This window comes from Urocampus carinirostris, chromosome 17 (genome assembly GCF_059441175.1).
Source record: "Urocampus carinirostris isolate Australia breed hairy pipefish chromosome 17, RoL_Ucar_1.0, whole genome shotgun sequence".
NCBI lineage: Eukaryota > Metazoa > Chordata > Actinopteri > Syngnathiformes > Syngnathidae > Urocampus > Urocampus carinirostris.
In genome coordinates this window covers 1,399,545-1,426,564 of record NC_142365.1, presented here as the reverse complement: position 1 = coordinate 1,426,564, position 27,020 = coordinate 1,399,545, and the positions used below count along the sequence as shown (strand labels likewise).

The 27,020-nt window shown below is 42.9% G+C and overlaps 1 protein-coding gene across 1 annotated transcript; it reads right to left on the bottom strand.

Moving 5' to 3' along the window:
• Positions 1-832: 832 nt before the first annotated feature.
• Positions 833-25,745, bottom strand: sipa1 (signal-induced proliferation-associated 1). Its single transcript, XM_088321617.1, has 15 exons — positions 24,635-25,745; positions 24,434-24,558; positions 24,181-24,369; positions 22,110-22,284; positions 21,904-22,007; positions 21,674-21,831; positions 19,837-20,443; positions 17,718-17,992; positions 15,112-15,471; positions 13,986-14,112; positions 13,779-13,908; positions 11,648-11,746; positions 10,279-10,333; positions 7,462-7,540; positions 833-5,279 (listed from the first exon to the last, which is right to left on the bottom strand). The coding sequence occupies exons 1-15, from the start codon at positions 25,743-25,745 to the stop codon at positions 5,136-5,138; spliced, it is 3,738 nt and encodes a 1,245-aa protein (XP_088177743.1). The 3' UTR covers positions 833-5,135.
• Between the last annotated feature and the right edge of the window lie 1,275 nt (positions 25,746-27,020).

Here is a 27,020-nt window from a genome sequence, read left to right as displayed (position 1 = left end):
GAAAAAAATGGTACGTTCCGGTCACTTTGAGTCTACGTAATTTTTTCTAGCCCTTTTTAGAAAGAATTTTTAGTTGCACGACACAATGCAGTGACATCAGATCGGATAATACACACTGTCTCTTTAAGTCTCTATAAGTCTTGGCAATCACATATTTGCAGACGACTCGATTTACGAGCCGGGTTGCTTTAGCCCAGTGCCTCTGGATTACTTTCTGTCACGCACCCCTTTGGAAGAAGAAATCCTCTCATGCCCCCCCTTTTTTCTTACCTGATCACATAATATTGGTCAACGTTTTCTCGATATTGGTGGTAACTTGTCACCTCTGTCCACACCAAATTTATACCTTTCGGGATAATTTGGCTGAGAAAACACTCACACGTCTTATTAACGTGATTGGATTGTAATACAGTATGTAAGTCACATGTATTTGGCTTCATGCTGTCTGCTGCCAACATTTTTAACATAGCAAGTCCTTGCTCGTTAAGTGCTACATTCGCTTCGTCAAACTTCTTCGTCTTAGCTTTTGGAAGGAGACTTTTGTCTCATTACCCAGTCTCTCTTTGCCTCTCCCGCATGCGTGTTAAATATTTTTTTTCATGAAGTCACTTGAGCGTCAGTTGCACTTCATGTCTTCACTTCATGCTCAGTGCTTAATGCACTGCGTGGAGGCTAAATGCAACCAAACCATTCTGACAGTGAGAACACCAGCGCTCCCTAGTGTAGTGGAGGCGCAATTGCATTTTGTTTCTGGGAAAGTTAAACCCCACGATTTGAGATTTACTGCTTGAACCTCAGCCGAGACAAAGAAAAATAACACATGGTCATCGAATCTTGCTCACATCGCACAAACTCATATCTTTTATCAGTGCAGCAAATAAAGAAAGATGTCGACACATACATTTTCACATAGGCACAAAGTAAAACTTTGCCCTGATTTCGCCCTTTAAGGCGTATCGAAGGTGTTCGTAAGACCCGGTGATTTTATTCCCTTCCCTCCGGTTTCAACAGATACAACAATATCCGCGTTGGCGATAAGTTAAAATTTCCACAAACACACCGAGGAGGGAAATCCGCTTGGTACATTCTCATGCTTTGCCCGGTTGGCCGTCGAAGATTCAGTCGGATCATAAAGATTCAAACATCTTAATATGCTGGTACCAGATATTCACAGTGACTCTAAAATAACACGACAAGAGAAAAATTCTGTACAACTCACGAGAGTTTGGAGCGTTATGATTGGCTTCGAGAGCTGCCTTGGGCGATGGTCGCTTGGCACTGAGGAGAAGCATTCCAGTCTTTTTTTACACACATCGAAGGACCCCCCCCCAAAACGTGAGGTAAGATAGAGGGAAGAGCAACTTGAAGATCAAAATAGAAACCAGTGTTGATTTCCCCAAAAAGTGCAACATTAAATCTAGTAAAACATCTAACTCATTTTTTTCATCATCTTGTGTCCATCACGAAGAGCTTCATCGACACCTAGAGCTGGCTTTTTGGGGGGGAGGGGGGCTTATTCTACAGTACGGCTGCTACATTATCGACGTGAAGTCGAAGGGGAAACCAGAAAGCTTTTCTTTCCTGCCTTTGTTTCCTCGTTTCCATGTTTTTCCTGTGGAAGGCCTTCATTTCGTGGAGGTATTATCAAAAGGGTCCCTCCCTAAAATGAATACAGTACTACTAGCAAGCATCGTTACACGCGCAAACTACCGAGAGGGGTTTGCAATCATCGACCGTTTCCTCGGCCTTTTCGGAATGATGGAAATAAATCACCAAAAAGATCTTTACAATAACATTTCTTGGGTCAAAAACGGATTTCTGGTTGTGGGATTGGAGTTAAACACAACGTGTGTATTATTTACACATTCCATTCATTAAAAAACATGAATATTGTTTTAAATAATAATAAAATAAAAAAAATACATAAAACTATCGTATTAACATACATTTTTTTAAATACTCATGGGTTGAGAAATTAGCATTTAATTGACAAATAATGAGCCTCGCCTTAAGGGAGCTGACATAATTGTCCACCAAAAACCAAGAACCTCGTGAAAGGCCGGGCAAAAAAATGAGAATAAATGGTTTGCTTACTTTGAGCCTGTAGTTTGTATTCTTCTTTTGTGTTTTGTAGCACACGTTTTTGGGTGCACAAGAAAATACAGCAACATCTAGTGGACACATTTTACAATAGTCTCGATTGTATATCCAGCATATGTCATGATTACGGGCTCTGATTGGCTCCTTGTCCCTACTTAAACCCAGTCCTGTCAATCCCCTGTTGTCAGTCCGTCTGCGAACCTCTGTGTATACAAGGCTAGCCTTTTACGACACTGACTCCCACCTGTCCCGTTTTTTTGCTCCCGTCTGTCTCCGGCTTCGACCCTGACCACGTCTGCTCTCCCGTCCCGGCTTACGACCCGTTTTTGATCCCGACTACGTCTACTCTCCCGTCCTGGCTCACGACTCGTTTCCGACCCCGACCACGCCTTGCTCTCCCAGTCCCGGCTACCGACCAGTTTTTCCGTTCCTGACACCGCCATCGCTCATTTTGGAAGATCCACTTCCGTGTTCGGATCACAATCCGAGAGCGACCTGCTTCCTGCGTCCAGCGAATACCGAATCGTGGGCGCAGTCATTCCTCTCTTTTTACAATAAAACTTGTGGTAATCGATACACGATTGGGTCTACCCTTTGCTCTGGTCCTGACAGTACAGTTCAAAGGTATCAGATCGTTAGGAAAATTCCATTCTTTAAATTATGAATTTATTAATTGAAATTATTTTTCTTCAAAGAAAGATCTTTCTTTCCAACCTCCTCAATGTTTCAACTATACTTTCTATTGAAGTTGCATCTCATTTGATGAATTAAAAATATATATTTTATTAATAGTGTACAACATTGTTGCAAAGAAAAATTCATTGGAATTTTATGTTAATTAAAATGAAACGTGAATCTAGAATCTTGAAAGGATTTTTATGAGGGTTACCTGTAGCAGCAAGATGTCGGACAATCATGTCAGCTCCCTCTAAGTGAGGCTCACGTTATCTAAAATAAATGCAAATTTCTCAACTCATTTTGAAAAATGCACATTTTTATGATAGCTTGTGTATTTTTTGCTTATTTATGAAAAATATTATTTTTCAAATAAAAGTTTTTTGTACCACTAGGAGCCTAAATAATACACACTGTCCCTTTAAGTCACAGGATCCGGAGTGATTCATTCATTCCAGGGAGCGGCCATTTTGGGTATATCCCCACGATCGCTAGGGGAAATAATATCTCACGACTTTTCTTACGTCACGTGAACAAATTTGGAAATCTGTTGAGAGCAACCATGATATTTTCAGTTGACCGCAAAATGGCCGCCCCAGGGAATTCGAAAAAAGGTGGAATTTATCACGGTAATGACTAAAGACCGTATTGGAAAGCATTCCCCTATTATTGAAAAGACAAACTCTTCCGGGATTGACCTTGCTTTTAAGAATTAACGTGACGCTTCACATTGTGTGTGGCAAACTCATGCCATAGAAAATCAAGAAAACTTAACCCATTGGCAAATAATTGGGCTACTTTTTCAGTTTATTTTTGTATTTTATCAAAACATTTTGTTCATTCAATACATATTTCATATTATACAATATTTTACCTAATTTTTAAGCAAAATAAGATTCACTATTTACTTATCAGTCTAGTACAATACGTAAAAAAATCTGATATTTCTCCTATTAACTATATTTCTATATTATTTATATGTTGAAATATTCTACTTTTTTCACAATATACTTTAAGTATTTTTTTATGGTAAACCACATAAAATATATTTCTTATTCTACTATATTTTTCAAAGTTGTTTCTTAAGCAAAATTTAAAAAAAAGGTACTGTAGTTTCTGGACTATAAGACGTATCATCAGAAGATTCCTTAACAAGATATTATTAAATAGAAATGGCGCACCGCACTATAAGGAGAACTCATTTAAAATTGCAGTAAGAGCGAGGGCTGCATAAAAAACAACAACTTGAAAAGTAAAAAAAAAAAAATCACAGACCATCAAAATCAGTAAATCTACTCAATTAACTTGATTAATAAATAGTATGTAGAGACATTTAATTAAAAGCCGCACCGAATTATAAGACGGACTTTGGAATTTCTTGTTTTTTAGGTGCGCCTTATAGGCCAGAAAATACAGTCAATTATAAATATAGTAAAATAAAAAAGTATATTTCACAAGTAAAAGTTGAAAATAATGCAAAGTGAACTGGTCTAGATGACATTTGCTCATTTTAAGAATTATGTTCTACCAAGATAAGAAACAATGTTTTTTTTTTCTCTCCATCCATCCATTATCTGGACCGCTTATCCTCAGTAGGGTCGCGGGGGTGCTGGAGCCCATCCCAGCTGTCTTCGGGCAGTGGGCAGGGGACACCCGGGACAATTTAGACCGGACAATTCACCTGACATGCATGTTTTTTGAATGTGGGAGGAAACCGGAGTGCCTAGAGGAAACCCACGCAAGCAAGGGGAGAACATGCAAACTCCACACAGGAAGGCTGGATCTCATGACCTCTGAACTGCGCGTTAACCACTGCTCCGCCGTGCTGCCGTTTTTTTTTTCCTAAGAGAAGAAAATGAATACCTAAAAGGTATTAACGGCCATAAGCGAAATCAAAAACGGGAAAATACAAAAAAAAAAATCTTGTGTCTTAATCGCGGCAACATTTGTTTTTCTTATGAGCTCGACATTGAGTAATGGATGTGAAAGAGTTCATTTTTATGAATCTGGTGTGGCTAGTACAAAAACCAAGTTGAGTTTCTTGCTTGATTTGGGAGATTTTTGCCAACGGGTCAAGATTATTATTGTTTTTTTGCACTCGACACACACAATTTCCCTCCCAGCTGCACGTACGCACTTTTGGTGGAGTTCCGAAAAGACGCGCTCTCCTAACTGGAAAACGAAGTGCCGGTCATCTCGGCCCGTCAAGTATTTAAATCGGTAAAGGGACATCCATGCACGCGGGCCCGGAGCCTCAAACTCAGCTCGTCAAGGAAGGTCGTGACTATTCATATGTTATTTGCAAAGGCTCGGACCCGGGGCTAGGCGGTACGACGCGTAAAGTAGTCGGTACGACGGCTCTAACAGGGTTTGTTGACGTTGCAGAGGAGCTCGGTGACTTTGATGAGGCGCGCCACGGTGCTCTGCGACTCCTCCTGCAGCCGTCGGTTGTTCTGCCGCAAGCTGTGGACCTCGGCCTGCAGCGCCTCCTTGTCCTCCTTTTCCTGCAAGGCACGGGCACACAGACAAAAAACAAAAGGCCGTCTCTCAGATCGCTGCGTGTGGCGGGGACGAAAGGGAGAGGGAGGCGTAAAAGACGACGAGACACGACGAGCGAGGAGTGCCGAGACGAAACACGCGGCGAGGTTCGCACTGCGGAGCCGAATGCTCGATTCCCATTTTGAAATCTGACGTTTTTGCCAGATCTCCTGTGCAAACACCACAGGTGTCCCGTCATGCTTGCGGAAGTACTCATGGATGTTAACCAAGGAGTGTTTATAGCAATTTTAAAGTTATTGTGCTACCATAGGCAGAAGATGTACACTGTGATCCTTTTGAGAAGAAGATTAGCCAGGATTTTGTCTATGACGTTCCAAGACGGCGGCAGCGGCTTCACGGGCTCCAGTTCGTCTTTTGTTTTTCAGTCTTCTTTTATCCCTCATATTTTCCCTTCGACTCCTTTCGCAACTACAATAACATCCACAACATCCCGAGGGATATACAGAGACCACCGGATCTCCCTGGGTGATCTGCCTGCCGACAACGACGGAGCAAAAGTAAAAGGCTGCCGTTCGAGCCTAGGCTAAGAAGGCGCTTCCGAGCATGTTCCTGACCAACCCCAGATCCATCGTCCACAAAATGAGTGAATTTGTGCTGCGGATCGTCACCAACAGCTTCGTCCGAAATTGGAGTGTTTTTGTCATCACAGAGTCTTGGCTTCCCCGACGCCACAGTCCAACTAGCAGGACGCACGCTTCACCGGCACGAACGAGACGGAGACTCCAGTAAAAAACAGGGGTGGGGGACTATGCGCTACAATAACAGCCGAATCATTGACATACACTGCTCACTAGATATAGAGTTTCCAGCAGTATCGTGTAGACCCTTCTATCTACCGAGAGGGCTAACAGTGGTCATTGTGCTTGCTGTTTACGTTCCACCGGATACTGATGTTAGCAAAGCGCTAAATCTCCTGCCCGCTGCTATCAATAGACAGCAGCTTGCACTCCCCGACGGGGTTTTATTGTCGCCGGTGACTTTAATCGAGCATGTTTAAGGACTGTACTTCCCAAATTCATTCAATACGTGGACTGAGCAATTAGGGGAAAAAAACACTGGACCGTGTGTACAGTAAGATCAAACATCTCGTTGGATCCGGCCATCTCTGTCTGTCCCTCACCCCCTCATAAACCCCCCTCCGGAGGAAAACAAAACCTATACAACAAGGACAGTACAAACTTTGAGACTCTTCGTGATTTAGGGCTATACAAATAAAGATGACTTGACTTGACTACAAACATCTTCTTTGTTCCCTTATCTCTTTGTTTTCCTTATCCTCACTGTAAAATGTGGGCCTGGAGTGCCACGTCCAATTTCGTTGTCACAACATATTGCATGTTGTAACAATGACAATAAAGGTATATTCTATTCTATTCAATTTGTGGTGCAGTGGCATCCGTCCAGAAAAACGCACGGGTGCAGAGTTGCACTGTGTCTCGACACAGCATTCCAAAAGGTGAGATATGTATCGCATATAAAAGTGGCCTGGGTCCGGTGTGAAAAAAATCGGATATGTGATCAGATCAAACCCGAAAAAATCCGATTTTCCTGCAGTGTGAACCTCGCCTAGACAGTGACTTGTGCTTTGAGTTTGAATCGGATTTATAAACGAGTCAATAAAGAAGGAGTCAAAATTAAAGAGAATGACAATGGCCGTCCCGGTGAAGAGCTTTTATAAATAAATTTCCCTATAAATGATAAGGAGTGTGGGAAAAGGTTTTTGTACACACACGTAGATGAAATACACATTATGTACAGTATCAACACTCAACAAAGCAAGGCAACTTTGTGTATTTTCAGCATTTAGCCGATGGAAAGTCCGTGGGAAATATTCTGGCTCGACGTACACGAATTCCGGACATGAACATGGATGAGATTCAAGCAACAGTGAAAGTGAAATACCGATAACAGCCTCGCATTCCAATTTACAACAGCAGATTCATCCGAGCGTACGACCTTTTACAGAACGAGTGCAAAAAAAAACAACAACAAAAACAGTGTCGGTAATCATCCGTGCAGCTGCCTCTAAAATGAAGCCGGCGGGTAAACGAGATGCAAAATGGCCCGACGGCTCGGAAAGGTGGGCTCCCACCTGCTGTGCGATCGAGCGCGTGAAAATCAAAGCACCTTTTGCAGGTCGTCCTGCAGTTTCTTCAGCATGGCCTCCAGCTGCGATACTTTCTCCTCCAGGTGCCCCGGAGAGTCACTGCGTCACATGGCAAGAGTGACGTGTGAGAAGCATGTGAAATTATGCAAATAGCTGTAGTGTGCACAGACAGTGGGTAGTGGGTAATTACTTCTAGGGCCTTATAGAAAACATCCGCCATTAATGTATTGCTTTCTGGTCTCCCGATGTCTAGCATCAAAAGTTTGCAGCTGGTTCAGAATGCGGCAGCTAGACTTTTGACGAAGACCAAAAAGTTTGAGCATATTACTCCTGTATTGGCCAACTTGCACTGGCTCCCGGTCCACTTAAGATGTGACTTTAAGGTTCTCTTATTAACATATAAATGTTTGCATGGGCTAGCACCCTCTTATCTCTCTGATTTGATTTCCCCCTATGTTCCTGCACGGAGTCTGCGCTCGGAAAATGCCGGTCTACTGGTGACTCAGAGAGCCAAGAAGTCTGCGGGCTCGAGAGCGTTCTCCATCCGGACCCCGGTGCTATGTAACGCCCTGCCTTCCGATATAAGATCTGCAACCTCAATGGAAGTTTTTAAATCAATGCTTGAGACACACTTCTATTCCAAAGCTTATGATTGATGCCAACCTTATATTCTGTATTGTCCTGTCTTTTTCCCACTGCCTGCCTGGTGGTGATACGAAGAAGAAGGACGATTTGAGACGAGTCAGCGGACCAGCGTTTGACCTGAAGCATGTGAACGCCTGCATGGACCAGCTGGCAAAAATGGGAAGCTGCGTCGTGGCTGTCATAGACTTTCTGGACTAGTTTACAGGCTGGGGGCGTCGCTCCTGTCATGCACTTTCCGGACAAATTCTCAACATGTTACCTAGTGTTTACTATGTTTGTGTACTGTAATGCTAAATGTAATTCACCCTGGTCATCCTGGAAGGGGGATTACCACTTGTGAGGTCCCTTCTCAAGGTTTCTCTTTTTCCTCACGCTGAGGTTTTGAGTTGTTCCTTGCCCGCATGCTGGTTTAAGATCAGGTAATTGTGCAATTGTGTAATTGTAATCCTGTGCAGTCCTTTGAGACATTTTTGTGATTAAGGGCGTCATAAATAAAATTGACTTGACTTGATTAAACCTAATGCAGAATGTTTCCATTTTGGGCTATTAATTACGCACAAAAAATTAATACAATTGTCCTGGGATCGATTCTTTACACCTCCGCCAAGCACCCACGGACAGGCTCTAAAATGTATACTCGTTTTTGTGACAGGCACACTTAAAGCGCCTCTCCCTACCGGGGCTGCGGCTGCATCCTGCCTGACTGTAGTTTCTTTAGTCTGTGCAGCCCTTTGAGACCCTTTGTGATTAAGGGCCAAACAAATACAGTAAATTCCGAACTATAAGCCGTTACTTTTTTCTCTAACTTTCAACCCTGCGGCTTATTCAGTGCTGCGGCCAATTTATGTCGTTTTTCTGACGGCCGCTATCGGCGCTCGAGTGTTGCTACCATTAACTGCCCTGTCAAAGCTATATTATTATTATTAAAGCTTTGAAAACTCTCTCGGTGTACCGTCTTTCTTTGTAAAAAAATAAATAAATGTGTAACCCATGTATAATATGTATTTGCAACTGTATAATTTTGTAATGTATTTATTTGTATTTATTTTAGACACTTATTCTGATATGTTTTGCACGCTTGAACGAAAAATGAGGGGCGGAACAAACGCGGGGTGCCGAGTTTAAGTGGGGACCGCTAAAGGTGAGGGACAGACAAGAAAAGAAGAGGGGGTAAAAAGTTGGTTAAAGAAAAAGGAGTTACGTGAGTAAATGTGTTCATCTGATATATTTTTCCCACCGTTACCTTTGGAAATATACACTTTTTTCCTTGGATTACTTTCAACGGGCACCCGGACTCTGCAGGTCTGCATCAAACCTTAAGTAACGGTATCATTTTCCGTTCATTTTGCCGGCTGTGGTTTTTGAACTGTGTACATTATGTTCAGTTAAAATCGCGGGACTCAAAGTCCGGTTTGGGTTAATTTTGTGTTTGTGTTACATGTTTAAATGTGGGCGCATGCGGCTTATAAACAGGTGCGGCTTGTGTATGTACAAAATCGTTTTTCCTCCTAAAATGTGGTGGGTGCGGCTTATAATCAGGTGCGCTCTATAGTCCGGAATTTTCGTAAACATGACTTGACTTGACTTAATCACAAGGAGTCTCAAAGGGCTGCACAGACCACAGACTACTGCAAACCACAGACTATCATTACACCATCCCCTGATCTAAAACCTACATAAGGGCAAGGAAAAACTCAAAAACCTCAACATGAGGAAAACGAAAAAACCTTGAGAAGGGACCGCACATGAGGTCATCCCCCTTCTAGGATGACCAGGCCAAAATGGATGTTGCAATAACAAATAGTTTTAAGAATAATATTTCTATTTATTTTTTATACTGTTGAAGTTTGAATTGTAGTTATTAAATAAAAAATGGAAACATTTTTAGTGCCTAAATGTGTTGTGTTTATCATAAATATGAATCAACTTGAGGAGGAGGGTTCAATTATTCAAGGATCATGACATTAAAAGGACTCAAATAGGAACGGTATCGGAATGGTATTTATCGATACTACCCTGTATTTATTTGGATTAAATCGATACAAAAATTCCTAGCATCGACCACCTCCACCATGCTGTCCTTTTCTACCGATTGCGAGGTCAAATTCACGTGCGTGTTCTCCAACTCACCCAGGAAAAACAATAAGACTGTCTGGAGATTAGGATATTGTCGCACAGAAACCGTGACCCACCTCTCCTTTGAGTTCATCTTGCCGTCCGACTCCGATGGGTCTCCGGATTTACGATCTGTGACAAAAGACACATTAGATTTCATCACGCTAACGTTGGATCCATCTAAAGTGGAACGATTCACGCCTTGATTCGATTTTTACTCGACTTTCTCACAAGACAAGGTTACAGAAGTCGCGCTTGGTTGTTAAGTACAATATATCCCAGTTTTGATGTTTTTTAAGGTTTCTTTGGTGCCTAAAAATGTTTGAAGTAGTCTGACCTATTCATTCATCTTAAGGGTAGAGTGTATCCTTTGAGATGCCCTTAAAAGAGTTGAAACTCAAATATTTTCTCCATTAAGTACGTGTTCACAACACCCAACTGAGTTCAAAGAGTCTTTATTCTCCATATTCCAATGCCGTAATCTGCGTTCTTCTTACTTTAAAAAAAATATTGGGTAGAAGGAATTACGGGCTGAGTGAGTGCTGGAGAATGACGTCATGCTCGTCGTCCACACAGGGTGTTATGTGTTTCTACGTGTTCGTGTAGAATGAAAATGGTGAAAGTGAGAAGAGGCCTTCTTCGTCCCAAGGCCAACCCAAACTCAAAATGAGATAAAAAAAAAGAAGAGTTTATTCAAGCACGTGGAAGAAATGCACATACTTGCCCACGTGTCATGAACGAATTGACGGATGCTGCAATGATGACACAAGCCAAAAGATGGCGTCGGCGAGTGTAAACATCCAAATTTCGTACAGCTCTCTTCAACAAAATGATCTATTCTGGAGGATAATTTTAACAGAATGACCCATTTAACAAAAAAGGCCAGAAACAACAGAGGAACTCCAGATCTAATTAACAAGAGTAGTGGATCAATCCCTTTTCAACCCCAAATTGAGCCGCTGTGGTTAGCGCGTGAGCAGCACAGTTCTGAGGTCATGGGTTCAAATCCAGCTACCGGACTTCCTGTGCGGAGTTTGTATGTTCTCCCTGTGCTTGCGTGGGTTTCCTCCGGGCACACCGGTTTCCTCCCACGTTCCAAAAACATGCATGTCAGGTTAATTGGCCGGTCCAAATTGTCCCGAGGTGGGTATGAGCGAGCGTATTGTCTGTCCTTGTGTGCCCGAAGATAGCTGGGATAGGCTCCAGCATCCCCGCGACCCTAATGAGGATAAGCGGTGCAGATAATGGATGGATGGATGATAGCTGAGTTACAATTTGGGAGAAGTTGACCCAACTCTCATTAGTGTTATTTGTCTGGTATTTACATTTGACGACTTGGCAAATTTCGTCATGGCCGTCCAGCTTCACTGGCACGACGCCGCCATTATCTCCCCTCTCGATGATCATTTGACATTTCCAAGATGTCACGGTCAAACAGTTGCTCACCCTCGCGTGACAGCGCCTCCAGGATGCTGCGGCAGGCAGTGGCCAGGTCAGCGATGGACTGCCACTCTTCTTCCGTGGAATCCGCCGTCTCTGAGAGAACTGAGAAACAGTTTCCAGAATTAGTACAAGTGCGGCGCCAAACGCACCTTAATGGGATGGATCTGGGCCAGTAGAACACTGCGACGGCACTTTTAAAATGGTCTTGTTTGGACTTGAAGGTTTTCTGGGGCACCACAAGGTGGTGCTGCGGGTCTAATACTCACCGGCATGATCTGAACTCTATGAATGTAAACTTAAAGCTATAACAATAGTAAAACTAAGTAAATCATAATGTTTCGCAGAAACTTTTTGTGTCGTACTTTAAATATTTATTTTCCTATTCATTAATTTATTGGCCAATCACCAAACTGGGGAGAGACTCCCCAAGGGCCTTACTTCCTATCATACTGAGTTGTATTTTAGGAAACATGTTTTAATACAGTTAAATATTCAAATCAAATCTAAAAAATATCTAATCTCATCTCATCAGCTGCACCACTTATCCTCAAATCATTTTGCAAATTTTAAGGAATGTATTTCAAAATTAGGTCAAGTCACGTCATGTTTATTTTTTATAGGCCTTAATCACAAGCACTCTTTATGGCTGCACAGCCTACAGACTATTACAGACTATAGACTTCCTCAAAATTTGCAACATTTGAATTATTTTTTAAAATCCTTAAAATAACGGCAATTATCACACATAGCGTGCCATTTTTGTTATTTTCGGTACTATTTGTTTCATTAAAATGAGTTTAAAGAGTGCTCATCTTGGGATAGAGAGATCATGGGTTCGATTCCTGGTCCCTATGAGTTAAATGTTGAAGTGTGTGTGCGTCAATGGGTGAGTGTGAAGCACATTGTAAAGCGCTCTTGTAGTGAGAAAACTAGATTGTTTTGCAATGTTTATGCTTTCGTTCTAAGTATCAAAATAGGAAGAGTCTTAAAATGAGGGAAATGATGTCAAAATGTATTGTTCCATTTATAAATATTTTCCTACTAAAATATTGAAAGATATAATAAAAATATATTGAAAAAAGGAGCCTGACACCCCGATCTGGTTGCCAGCTGGTCGCAAGGTGGGAGTAAACCGGATAAAATCTATACAGGCATGGGAGAACATGCAAACTCCGCACCGGGAGGCCAGTAGATGGAATTAAGCCCTGGACCTCCGCACTGTGGGGCTAACACGCTAATCACTCAGCCGCCGTGCCGCCCTTGTAACATAATATTTAGACTCGTAAATGTGTTTATTTCACGAAGAAAGAGGGGAACTCCTAATGCACTTTCCAGACAAATTTCAACATGTTACCTAGTGTTCTCTTTTATTGATGTTTACTATGTTTGTGTACTGTAACTCAATGCTAAATCTATTGCACCCTGGTCATCCTGGAAGGGTGATGACCACTTGTGAGGCCCCTTCTCAAAGTTTTTTTTTTCCTCACGCTGAGGTTTTGAGTTTTTCCTTGCCCGCATGTTGGTTCAAGATCAGGTAATGGTGTCATTGTGATCCTGTGCAGTCCTTTGAGACGTGTTTGTGATTAAGGGCTATATAAATAAATGTGACTTGACTTGACTAATCAAAGAACAGTACTAAGAATAATATGAAGATGAAAACAATCCAGACCGTCACCCTTGATAAGGCACCTTGCTTGTCAACAGAGAGCAAAATAATCCCCACTTTTATCGACAGCCTCAACACATACGATCATAAATCTGCCGAGTGGCTGTCTACTCATGGCCGTTAAAAGGCAAGGTTGATAGTCTCAGTGGAGGCCCAGCAGATGGTATTAGGAGTGTTTCTTGAACTAAAACGCTACCCCTCCCATCACCCATCTGTCCCCCTTTTTATCCCAGCCCTGGCAGGGGGTGGGCAGCAGAGCGAGGGGGTGATATTAGATTAGCGGAAAAGAGGGCAGGACGGATACAAGGATGGGAGGAAGGACAAAAGGGATGCAGCGGGGAACAGAGGCAGGATAATACAGAGAGGACATGGGGGTAGAAAAAGGCATGATTCAAAAGTTCTACCCCCACACTATAAAGAGTTTGCATGTGTTTTCCTAATGTTGTATCCAGTGAAACATGGTCTTACTCTTGGTGATGGAGTTGTGAAGGCTTAAGGCGCGTGAGTTTCTCTCCGCTCGGTCCAGGCAGGACGACCTTGAGGAGGACAGAGACGACTCGCTTGCCGATGCCTTGTCTTCGCCAAAGTCCTCGATGAACTGAAGATGCAAGAAAGGGATGAAGATACTACACGATACAGACCATGAAATTGAAACTTGATGTCTCACTAGGGCACCTGTTCACTCTCCAAAGCAAATTTTGGCCTGACCGCCAGTATGAGGTCGGGCGTGGTGTCTCTCAGCTCGCCGGCGTTCTCGTAGATGGGACGCTCCTCTTTCAAGGCCACGTTGTCATAAATGGGCCTGCAGAAAAGAAGGGAGGGAAAAACACTCCACTGATCCACTGCTGATGTTTTTGTCTTTCTTTAATCCACGACAGACATCAGAGGTCGACAGAATTTAAAGCACTGAAAGAATAATCCCTAGGATTTTCTTTTTTGCAAGCCCGCCCGGCTCAAAATATATTTTTAGAAACACGTAGCGTCGCACTTGATTCATTCTGCTGTCCTTTGAAACAACCTTGTCTATTTGGAATTCACATTTACATAAATCCATCTAGCGTGTTGTGCTGTGAGCTTTTTTGGATGTCTCATCTCTATCCATCACAATCCATTGATAAATAGATAAGGTGAAGTTCATTTATTTATCATTATGCCAATTACAAAAATAAATTATGCTTAACAATCTGCCCCTTGTCTAGCGTTAAACATGTCAATACTATTATATTTCTTTTTACTTGTTTTATTTTATGTACTTATTATCCCAATATCTTTCTCTGTACTTCTGCAACACTTTCTGTTCCTTTGAAAATTGTAAGTTTGCTTCATGATCAAACAGTCAAACACTACAAAGTTTGTAACGATACAATGTTCAATAAGAAACAGATTACATTTTTTAAGACACAGACACTGTCCTACTTACGAACGAGATTGCTCCGGTGCTATATTTTGTATGGAATGTATGTTTAAGGTTTATATAAGTTTGTTTAAAGCTTGTATAAGTAACCTGTATTGTTTTGAAACTGAAAAATAAACGTTAAATGAAATGACATGCTCTATAACGTTACAAAACAACCTAAATGATAAAGCATAGTACTGAAAAACAAAGCTACACGTTAGACGTTGACATTCTGTGGTCTGTGAAGCCCTTTGAGACTCCTTGTGATTAAGGGCGTCACAAATAAACATGACTTGACTTGACTTGATTTCTTCTTTTTTCGCACACTGATTTTTTTTTTGTTTCCACAGCAATTACGCTGTGATGCGGTTTTTAGTGAGATAAAACATTTCATCAAGTCCTCACCCTTCACAGGTTTCGTTGTATGAGGAAGTCTTTTCCAAAGAGAAGCTGCGTGAGAGCTGCGAGCTCTCCTGGACCTGATCGGAGCTTTGGTCCTGCAGGGAAGTGGCCCTTAACAAGGGCAGGCTTGGCGGCACCAGGAGCGGGTCAGCCCCTCCTTTTTCGTTTGGCCCTTTATTCTCTTCAACCTCATCATCTTCCACCCAGGCCACGGCCGCATCCACCTCAGTGACGGTCTCCCCCTTTGACTGCTTGTCCTTCCCTCCCGCTGGCTCGTCAAGCACCCAGGCTTCCCCCGACTGGTCCTCGCCAGGCTTACACTCCGCATCCTTGATAGCTTTCTGGTACAGCTCGGAAAAGCTCCTAAAACACACAAATCTGTTAGGATAGGAAACACGTTACCTGGCTTTTTCTGTCTGCACTCTAAAAAACACAGGGGACAAATAACCCAATTTGGGTCAAAAGTGGACCTGTGCTGATTGTATCTAACTTCTAAAGTCCTTTTTGCTTAAACAACCCACCGAAAAGTCAATTTTGTGTAAAATGACATAACAAATTAGTCAACACTTAACAATGACGAAAATGAATTGGGTCTTTTGTTTTAAACAACCACTCAAAACAGTGTTTTTTTAGCTAATATATCCCAAATAGGTCGTTTTGTTTAAAAGCCTAATGTCACACCACAAACATTTGAGTATTTCTGTTTGAAATAACCCAAATTTTAGGTTATATTTACAAAACAACCCACCAAAATGTGAGTAATTTTCATTCTTGTACTTATTTTGAAATATACCCCCTAAATTAGGTGACTTCGTTTAAAAGCCAACCATTAGATTATTTTTGTACTAAAAGATGCATCTTTTTTTGTACATTATAATGCACGGCAGCGCAATGGTTAGCGCGTGTGCGGCACAGTTCTGAGGTCGTGGGAACCTCCTGCGTGGGTTCAAATCCAGCTACCGGCCTTACTATGCGGAGTTTGTATGTTCTCCCCGTTCTTGCGTGGTTTTCCTCCGGGCACTCCGGTTTCCTCCCACATTCCAAAGACATGCATTTCAGGTGAATTGTCCGGTCCAAATTGTCCCTAGGTGTGAGTGAGCGAGTGAGTTGTCTGTCCCCGTGTGCCCTGCGATTGGCTGGCAACCAGTTCAGGGTGTCCCCTGCCCACTGCCCGGAGATGGCTGGGATGGGCTCCACCCCCCCTGCGACCCTACTGAGGATAAGCGGTGTAGCTGATGAGATGAGGTGAGATAATACCTACAAATTGGAACTATTGTGTTGAAGAAAAATAATCCAAAATTGTTCAAACGATCCCATTAAAGTTTTGCTCATTTAAATAGTAAATTTTTGGTCAATAAGCTGTTTTTGTAAGTTATTTTGACCAGAATAAATCACTACAAAATTGCGTATTTTAATTATGATAATAACAACAATAAACATTAGTGATACCCTTCTCCAAAAATCTGGGTCAATTACAAACCAGATACAAGTGTCAGGACGGCTGAGTGGTGTAAAGCGCAAGACTCAAGGACTGAACCCCTTCCGTTAAATGGGATTTTGGTCTCCCAATAGGGGCATGGGTTCGAATCCCACTTCAGACGCAATAGACAAACCAGATGATTGTCTTGTTACAAAATCACGCATGGACTTGCTCCCTCATTTCTTTCAGATTTAATTTCGCCCTATGTTCCAGTCCGGAGCCTTCGCTCTGAAAATGCTGGTCTACGCGTGATCCCAAGAGCCAAGAAGAAATCCGCAGGTTCGAGAGCGTTCTCCATTCGGGCCCCAGTCCTGTGGAATGCTCTTCCCCCTAAGATTCCATCTGCAACCTCAGTGGAACTGTTTAAATCTAGGCTTGAACACACTTCTAATTTATAGCTTATGAATGACCTATATTTCATGTTGACAATGTCTGTGTATTATTTGTTATTGCAACATCCATTTTGGCCTGGTCATCCTGGAAGGGGGATGACCTCATGTGCGGTCCCTTCTCAAGGTTTCTTCATTTTCCTCATATTGAGGTTTTTGAGTTTTTCCTTGCCCTTATTTAGGTTTAAGATCAGGGGATGGTGTCATAATAGGCTGTGGTTTGCAATAATCTGTGGTCTGTGCAGCCCTTTGAGACTCATTGTGATTAAGGGCGTCACAAATAAACATGACTTGACTTGAGGTTTTTGAGTTTTCCCTTGCTCTCATGTAGGTTTTAGATCAGGGGATGCTGTCATAATAGTCTGTGGTTTGCAATAATCTGTGGTCTGTGCAGCCCTTTGAGACTGTCCCTTCTCAAAGTTTCTTCATTTTCCTCATATTGAGGTTTTTGAGTTTTTCCTTGCCCTCATGTAGGTTTTAGATCAGGGGATGGTGTCATAATAGGCTGTGGTTTGCAATAATCTGTGGTCTGTGCAGCCCTTTGAGACTCATTGTGATTAAGGGTCAAACAAATAAACATGACTTGACATGACTTGTTTTTAAAAACAAACCGGGAAAGTTGGATCAAATTGATGAAGGTACTGTACTGGCCCATTGTAACTCGAATTGTATTATTTTTTACTCAAGTGTTTTTAGAGCGTGAGATAACCTCTGTCTGTGCAAGGATCACGTAATGGCACCTGCGGGGTTTCCCGTTCTCGTCCGGCGGGATGACAGTGATGTGTATTTTGTGCGCTGTCCGTAGAAGCCTGGTCCTTTCCTCCGTGCTGAGGTGGACCAGCGAGTAACCGCAAAGCCGCACCACGCGGGCCCAAAGCTGGAGGCCGCCGCTCTCGGCGTAGCAGAAGCGCTGAAGCTCCGTCACAAAGCCCTCCTCGTTCATCAGGAAGCCCGGCTGGCCCACGCCGTCACGCAGAGGGGTCACCTCCAAGGCCTCGCAGCCACGGGTAACCAACTGCAAGTTTAAAGGAGACACACGTTTTAACTCCTTTTAGAGACTGAAATAAAGATGAAACATGCTGCATACTGCAAATAGTCTAGTAAGAAGACTGGCATATAACTCTATTTTAAAGAATATTTGAGAGAAAATAAGAATTACAGTACATTCTTAGATGAGTAAAAATAGCGTATTGTCCACTCTATAAAAATGCTCTTTTGCGACATGTCTTTGATATATAAGGATAGATAGATAGATAGATACTTTATTCATCCCCTAAGGGAAATTCACAAAGGTGCATCAGACTACAAGGTGCATAGAATTAAAACTGTTTTAATGGCTAGAGTTACACACAAAACACAAAAGTGCCATATTTGCTCTTTTATTGATCAGTCAGAATATATCACTGATAACAATTGCATAATAGGGCTCGTTTTGGGATCCAGTGATCGCAGTTCGAATCCCGGCTCCTCCGTGCTACATGTCGAAGTGTCCTTGGGTAAGACACTGAATCCCCCTAATGCCCCCAACAAGCAGGTTGGCGCCTTGCATGGCTGCACGGCCGCTATTGGTGTGTGAGTGTGTGTGAATGGGTAAATGTGAAGCACATTGTAAAGCGCTTTGGGATGTCTTCATTGACTTGAAAAGCGCTATAGATATGCAGATCATTTCATTTCATTTCATAATGTTGAATGCAACGAGAATCAAATCCTGATCGCCAAAGGTAGAGCGCCATGTTCACCACAAGGGATAGAGACGACACATAAAAAGGCATTAGGTCTTATCTCATCACGGCACGAAATTGTTGGCCTGGAGAGGGATAGGTGCCACCAGGCTGTAGTTGCCCATGACAAGCCACAGGAAATGGTCACCCTACAACCCTAGTGGTTAAAGGACACACCCACCCACTCATTAAATTGTTGACGTTATTATTGAGCCGGGGTGTGAGAATATCTTCGGACATTAAACCAGTCCGACACCAAATCTTTTCGAAGGGCAACAAATTCGGCACTGAATGACAAGACAGGCAGTGTGGGAAGTAATTCCGTTGTTCTGAATTGAAGAGAACGGCATTGTGGGAAGTAATTTGGTCGTCCTGAGAGATATAAATAAACACATGGTTGCACATAGTCAAAACATTTGTCGCGCTTCTCTCTTGTCGTTTTTTTTCCTTCGTTGAGGATCTACACAGCATGCACTTTCTTTTAATCAAGGAATTATTTAGATCAAGAAAAAGCCTACCAAACTATCAGTTTAACTCCAAATCACTATCACCAAAGAAATTTTCCTCCTCGGTGTTAAAAGACGCGCATCTTCTTCTTCTTCCACCTGCCTCACGTCAGATGTCATTTCTGCTTCTTGCCAATAGCTTACAAGCTTTACAAACTTTCAGCTTTTTGGCCAAATCTTTTCCTATTTGCCGCTTGTCATCTGCAGAATTTTATTTTCTTTTCAGTGCCGTTTGGTTCAGTTTCAAGATGCACACTTGGGCACCAAACCGTTCTTATAGGCGCTGCACTCGCAGTGCACACTTGATTTGAGGGACTTGGCCCCAAGTAAAGCCCAAACTGCGTAGCTTTACCGAAATTGCACAGTTCGGTTCTGAAGTACGCACAGCCGGAGTATAGCTTCGTGTTTTCTTTGGGGGCAATTTAAAGCTTGGGGTTTATTTTGGGCCCGTTTATCAAATCGAGTTAATCCGTCGGGTTCGGGTTTACATACCCGCGACTCGGGTCGGGTCGGGCTATTTTTTGTAGACCTGATTTTACCTCTACTCTGGTGACAATTCTTTAAGACAGATAGAGTAATGGTTCCTTGTGTTTCCAAGGTGGATAACGGATCCTAAGATGATGAGGACCTACCTCAAGCCTCTGCACCACCTCCTTGAGATCCTCAGCCTGGCTCTCCATCACACTAACGGACACGGAGTCGCCACGCTCGTAGAATATGTCCAGGCAGGGTCCGCCATGGTTTGTCTGGGCCAGTGCCTTCCAGCCAATGACATCCCTGCAGGAGCAGTTGAAGACCACCCTGCGCGTGCACCTTTCGATGAGCACGACCGACTCGGCGGAGATGCCCAACAGGCAGGCTAACTTGCGCTCCCCGCACTCGCCTTCCTCCTCGCCGTCCACGCTCACCGCCCACACCAGCGCTCCGGCGCTATGTAGCTCCGCCCCCTTGGCGCCCTTCAGTTTGTCTTTGCGTTTGCCTCCGAGGGAAAGCAGCGGGAACTTGGTGGACGAGTCGATGGGCGTCGTGGTGACGTAGTTTTCGGCTAAGTCTTTGAGGTATTCCTGTCGCGTGCGGGTGGCCATGGAGCGGAACTTTTCAGACTTTTCCGCCGCGTTTTCCGCATTGAGCGCTTTGGCCAAGAGGAAGTCTCGGAAGGCTGCCGAGCGAGGGAAGAGGGCGCCCTTGGGGAAGAGAGGACCGAATAATGGCATGTCCTTAGAACGGGTCACAGCCACCCTGAGCGGGAAAAACAAAACGATGGAATACGGATTACAAAACGTTGTTTATATGATTGATTCAAGAAGCATCCAAATTTATTTTGGGGACAGGTCCCTTATTCGTTTTTGGCTCCGACCTCTCGTCTATTTTTCTTTTCGGTTATTTGTTCAATCTTTAATGTAATGTTTGTTGCATCATGACTGAAAAGAGAAATGAGTAATAACAAATTGTTTTCTCATTACATTATTTTTTTGAAAAATTATTTTTAGTGAAATAAAGAAAAATAAAGAAAACTACATTTGCTCAACTTAAACATTACTTCTTTATTTTATGATTAATTGTTTTTTTTATATATTTAAAATACAATATCTAAAAGCAAAGATAATAATAGTATGTGTTGAATCAGTCTTTTATTTTTATTATTCTACTGTTTTTTTTTAGAATAATTAAAGGCATTTTAGAAATATTATATAATGGATGGCACATAAATAGCAGATCATTTTGAACATTATTATTATTATATTTTATGATGATTTTAGGAATACAAACCTAAAAAGAAAAAAGTCTCATCAAAATAAACAAATTTATTTAAATATCAATTATAGAAGGGCGGCACGGACGGCGCAGTGTTTAGCGCGTGGCGGCACAGTTCTGAGGTCATGGGTTCAAATCCAGCTACCGGACTTCCTGTGCGGAGTTTGTATGTTCTCCCCGTGGGTTTCCTCTGGGCACTCCGGTTTCCTCCCACATTCCAAAAAACATGCATGTCAGGTTAATCGGCCGGTCCAAATTGTCCCTAGGTGTGAATGAGCGAGCGAGTTGTCTGTCCCTGTTTGCCCTGCGATTGGCTGGCAACCAGTTCAGGGTGTCCTCTGCCCACTGCCCGAAGACAGCTGAGATGGGCTCCAGCATCCCCGCGACCCTACTGAGGATAAGCGCTGCAGATAATGGATGGATGGATCATTTGTGGATTTACAAAAGGGAAATAAGCTAACATTTACTAAAATAGGAAAAATAATATTTAAAAATAGAAAAAAAATTATCAAATGACAGTTAAATGATAAAAGTTTAGTTATATTTTACCAGGAAAGTAATTTAAAAAAAACGTAATATTTTTAAAACCACTTTACGTTACACAAGATTAGCAAAATATTTTTGGCTTGAATGATGCAGTGCACTTCTAACAGATGAATTGTGCGGCTAAAAATATTTTTTCCATTTCATGACATTTAAGGCACCGTGTCAGACCTGTAATAGGTGTTGTCCGAGCAGGGCTCATGAACCTGGACAATAATGAAGACGTGTTGGAAGTGAGAGCGAATAGATTTTGGCGTGAAGGGCAAGGCGCCAGGCTCCTGGAACACGATGGTCACGATGTCGTTGCCGATGTGGCGTTTCCTCAACAACTGAAAGAAAGCCATACAAATGGGGTCGATACAGTTTTGATCCACGTAAAACAGATTGTGCTATCGTATTACCTGTTGAGTGTTGTTGGCCGTGTAGGGCAGCATGGTGGACACGTGGAACATGATCTCGTAGTCCTGGTAGCGCGTGTAGAGGGAATGCGTCCCCGTAGAGTCGGCTGCAAAAGAACGGGGAGCATCAGTTATGGTCAGGGCAGTTACAAACTGTGAGACCCAGAGTAGGACGATTGTATTTTTCTTTTTTTTTTTTTTTAACTCACTCTTGTTGTCCAACTGCGCGCGGTATTTCTCCCAACTCTTAAGTCGCACACGATCACCCAGTAGGTCCAAAAACTCATCGAATGCCGGCCCGGAGCTCTCGTTGTTGTACATGTCCTCCTCTGAACTCTGGCCGGCTCGGCAGTACATGACGCCGACCTTTCGCTGGAAATTTAGCTAAAGCGCAATACAAAACAAAAATAAACAGTTTACGGCTTCATTTCCTCATAACAATACTGTAAAAGCACAGTGTGTTGTTTTGGTGTGGAGATTGACTTTCCAAGATTTTCCACTTATTAATGAAGTCCTTTGTTGTTTTGGCTGCGGGTTGTGGATCAATATTAATGTGCACGATGAACGCTCAATTGTGTCTGCCTGGTTTCATCAACAATCAACCCAAATGTGGAATTGTTCAAATAGTCATTGTCTTACTTTCTTACAAATTTCATTTTTATTAAAGAAAGAGCATTTCTCTAAGATAATAATAATTTTAGAATTTCACAACATAAAAAAAGGTAATAATCCGGCAATAATAGTCAAATGTTAAAGCTTTCGGTACTGTACGCTTTGGATAACAAGTGAGAACATTCTTAATTGAAATGACAATAAGCATCTAAATCCTATGAATTTTTGAAAACTATATCCATTACTTGAACTGCAAATCAAATGGCCCTATCTATCTATCTACCTTGGTCATATCCCTCAAGAGGGGTGACCGACAGCAAGACAAACACAAACAATAACAAAGAAAATAAAATGGGAAAAAATAGCAAAAAAAACACACACAAAATTTTTTGGACCATGACCAACCCAATTGCCCAAACACCCAAAAATGTTAGGCACCTCGGCACCTAAGTTGGTCATACTTTCGTCCCTCCAGATGAAACGGGACACCAGAAAGCGGCCATGTCACTCGGGTCAGGGTGACACAACACACTCTTTTGTTCAACAGCAGGGCCCGACAGCTTTCACTGGTTTACCCCTGCCGCATCATACGGGTGCCCAGCCCATCCTTAAGAACGCGTCCACAATCCCACTATCCTTTCACAACACCTCTCCGTTCCTTTCTATCACCAACAAGAGCTCTAGCTTCCATTATATTTCGACCTCTTTCCTGCAGTGCACTCATAACACCATCCATCCACGTCAATGGCGGCCTTCCTCTTGGTCTCCTTCCATTGACTTCTGCTCTGTAGATCCTCTCCAACATTGGCTCCTCATCCATCCTCTCCATGTGTCCAAACCAACCGAGTACTCTCTTATCAACATGCTTGCTCAGTTCCACGACAACTCCAGTTCTGCCTCTCACAATTTCATTTCTCAGTCTATCCAATCTTGTCATCTCTAACATAGTCCTCAAACACTTCATCTCAAAAACATTCAAATTCCTTCTTAAATCTGCGTTCAAAAAATAAAATACATAAATATTTGTACTACTTTAAAAATAAAATGTTAGCTTTTTTTATGTAAATAAGTGTGCTTGTGTGCAAGTGATACGCAACCAGAGTGGTTGAAATAATTGTCATCTTGATTCAATGGAATAACCAGAACCCATAGATATATGTGTCACAGAATCTAACAAATAGAAGTTGGAGTTCTTCTCCTTTTAGAGCAAGTAAGATAAAATTATAAAGGTAAAAATTTGCAAAAGGATAACAATAAAAAATAACTTCTCGAGCTTGAAATGGATTAGCAGATGTGTAGGAGGGAGACATTGAAAACAAGCAACGCGGCAGCTCTTACTGACCAGAGTTATCCTAATTTAGATAGATAGATGTCTAGATAGATGTCTAGATAGATGTCTAGATGCCTATATAGATGTCTAGATAGATGTCTAGATAGATGTCTAGATAGATGTCTAGATGTCTAGATAGATGTCTAGATAGATAGATACTTTATTCATCCCCACAGGGAAAATCATGTTGAGGTTTTTGAGTTTTATTTATTTATTTAACACAAACTGAATAGATTTTAATGCAAAACAGTGGATGAAGCATCTGAATTTCAGTGAAATTTCAAGTTGATCAGTCATTCCGAGACCGTTGAATGAAAATGGGATCTCCCCGTACGTACCCCCTGCTCATCCAGCTTGAGCAAAGTATCGCGGACCTTGGGAGAATTTGAGGCCAAGCGGAGACAGTGCAGGTTGAGTTCTGGCATGATGAACTCCAGTAAGCGTTTGGGAGACAAACCGCGAGGGGTGGTGTGGCGGGCGGCTGAGGGCACTGACTCTTCGAGGATGGATCCCCGCAAAGTTTTCATCTGAGGAGGCCGACATGCAAATTGCGTTATGGGGGGATCCGCGTAGAAGAATTTAACGTTATACCTGTGTGGTGCGAAAGATGATTCTGTAGTTATACTGAGCTCCACTTGTGCCTTCTTTCTCATCTCTGCGGAAACTAATGGCAACTGGCCCGAGGCGGTCATCCAAGCCAAAAAAATTCTGATGTTCTGGAACAGAAAAACTTCTGATTGTTTGCAAAGGTGTATATCAATCAACAACTGCTTGGATACCATATTTCCTTACCTTTCATGTAAAAATACTTGCGATAATAGTGCGCCCCCAGGTCAGCATGTTCTATGAAATAGTTGCTTTTGCCCTGTTGCTGGACATGACTCTCTCTGGGCTCCTCCAGAACCGAAACAGCATCATTGGGGGTGCGCGGGCTGAGTAACAGCCCCCGCCTCGCCTGTGCTCGGCTCAGTCCCACCTGCTCTTCTCCCCCCGTTTCGTTACGGAAGTGAGGGCAGCTGAGCAGGAGTTCGTTGTCGTTGCCGTCGCCTTCGTCCAACAGCAGCGACTGCTCGGGGTCGTCCGTGCCCCCGTTACCCGCTCCGCCCTGTGCGGGCGAAGAGGGCATGGCCTGGGTCAGGGGCCGCATCTGGGAGGCGGCAGAGGCGCCTGAGGTAATATTCTTTTTGCGCCCAATGCTGTCTCTGTTGGTGGCTGCCTCCGTGAGGTCGAACAGGATGCTTTGAACGTCGTAATGGGCAAAGTTCCTCACCCAGGCACCGCCAGCGATGTTATCGTAAGTGCCGGACGGAGGAATTTGAGGAGGCGCGGGTTTGGACTTCTTGCTGAGACCTTCAGGTTTAGGCGGCTTTGCAGGTTTAGGGGAGTCACCTGTGGCAGACGACAGCCCCCGGAAGAAGCAATCAGGTTCTGGTGGGTTGCCTTGGAGTCCTAAAAGCAGGAAAGGGTCTTTGAAGCGCAGGGCGTTCGGGCTAAAGGGTCCCTGGGTTGCGGTTCTTGGATCCTGGACTTGAGTGTGTCTCTCCAGGGAGGACAGACTACCATATTCCCTGTGCAGTAGCACAGAAGAGTCCCCTTGAACACCCACACCCACCTTATCACCGACCGCCCGAACATTTTTTCCTCCGGACTTCCCGCTGGAGTCCAAGTCCCCTAAAGTCACATCGCTGTTACTCCTCTGCATGATGTGTCCCCGGCCCACAGCACGCAGGGTCAGTCCAGCTCGGCTGGGGATCAGGTTGTCTCCGTTGGCCCCGTCTCCTTCCCTTCTGGGTGGCCATTCCACCACGCCTACCTCCCGTTTGGGATCGAAATTGACGGCGGCGACTGGCGGCCGCACGTTTTGGCGCCGAAACTTGCGGACGAATAGGTCGTCGGACTGCATGTCGCCGGGAAAGTGACCTCCAATCCAACGATATGATCACCCAGTATGATCCAGATGTGAACCAGTAATCTGCACTCAATGAGAGTGACACAAAGTCTCAGCTCAAAATGGTCTCACGTGCACACTCGGTAGTTTTTCAGGCATGTGACAGATGGAGACCACAGTGGCGGTAATGAAGCCGAGGCTCAACCGGGTGTTTTTGGAGTAATCCAGGAGTGGCGAGGTTCCGCTTCTGACAGGCTGAGGCGAACCATCACGTTGGCCTTATACTTCTTCTCAACAGAGGCCCTGTCTGTACCCCTGACATGGCATCCACTGCTTTTTCAGCCCCTATAAAAAAAAGAATGCACCTTGAATATTTCTCATAAGTTAGCTCTTCACAATTGTACAATTAAAGTTCCATTTTACTTGCAGTAAGATAGACAATAAATCAAAGTAATTTGATGAAAATTCATCCATCTAAAATGCGCATCATTGTGAAATAGAGGGATGAGATTTAGGAGATTAATTTATACAACTAAAAACTGCTGCTGATAAATAATAATAAAAATGTACACGTGGCAGGTGGTTTACAAGAATAACCTATAATAATTACTAACAACCTAGTTTCTGTTAAGAACCAGCTATGAAGAACTATTAAGTATAGGTTAAAATGTATGTATTCGTCTATAACATGACATGTTGGGCCTAGGGCAGTGTTTTTCAAATAGTGGGGTTGGACATGAAGTGTAGCAGACCCTCAAGTTAAACTATGAAAACAATTTTTAACAAGAATGAGTAGAAAGGCAGAGATTAGGAGACAAACGACAGTTTTCTCCCAAAAGCCAAACCAGGGAAATATGACCAAGTACGAGGAAAGGATCGGTGTCTTACTGTGTCTAAAAATGTTGGCAGTCAAGAGCAATATGCCAAATAAATCCAGCTGTCATTTAAAGACATTATACTCCAATTATGATAAGCTGATTGAGTTTTTTCATTTTTATTGATTATTTGTTTTTAATGTGCCAATCTAATAAATAGATTCAGCAAGGCGCCTTTTGCCTTTTTTATGTGAGACTAGTGCTTTTATAGGATTTGGCCCCCAAAATTGCCAAACCTACGTGCGTGCCTATTACTGTATTATTTTCAAAGTCCAACTAGTTATAATAGCTTAATGGAAAATACCTTGTAAACTAGCAAAATTACAATAAATCCAGTCATAAATAATTCTAATGAGTGCCAATGAGTCTAAAATACAAACTTTCAAGCAACAAGCTTTTTTTGCTCCCAGATGCA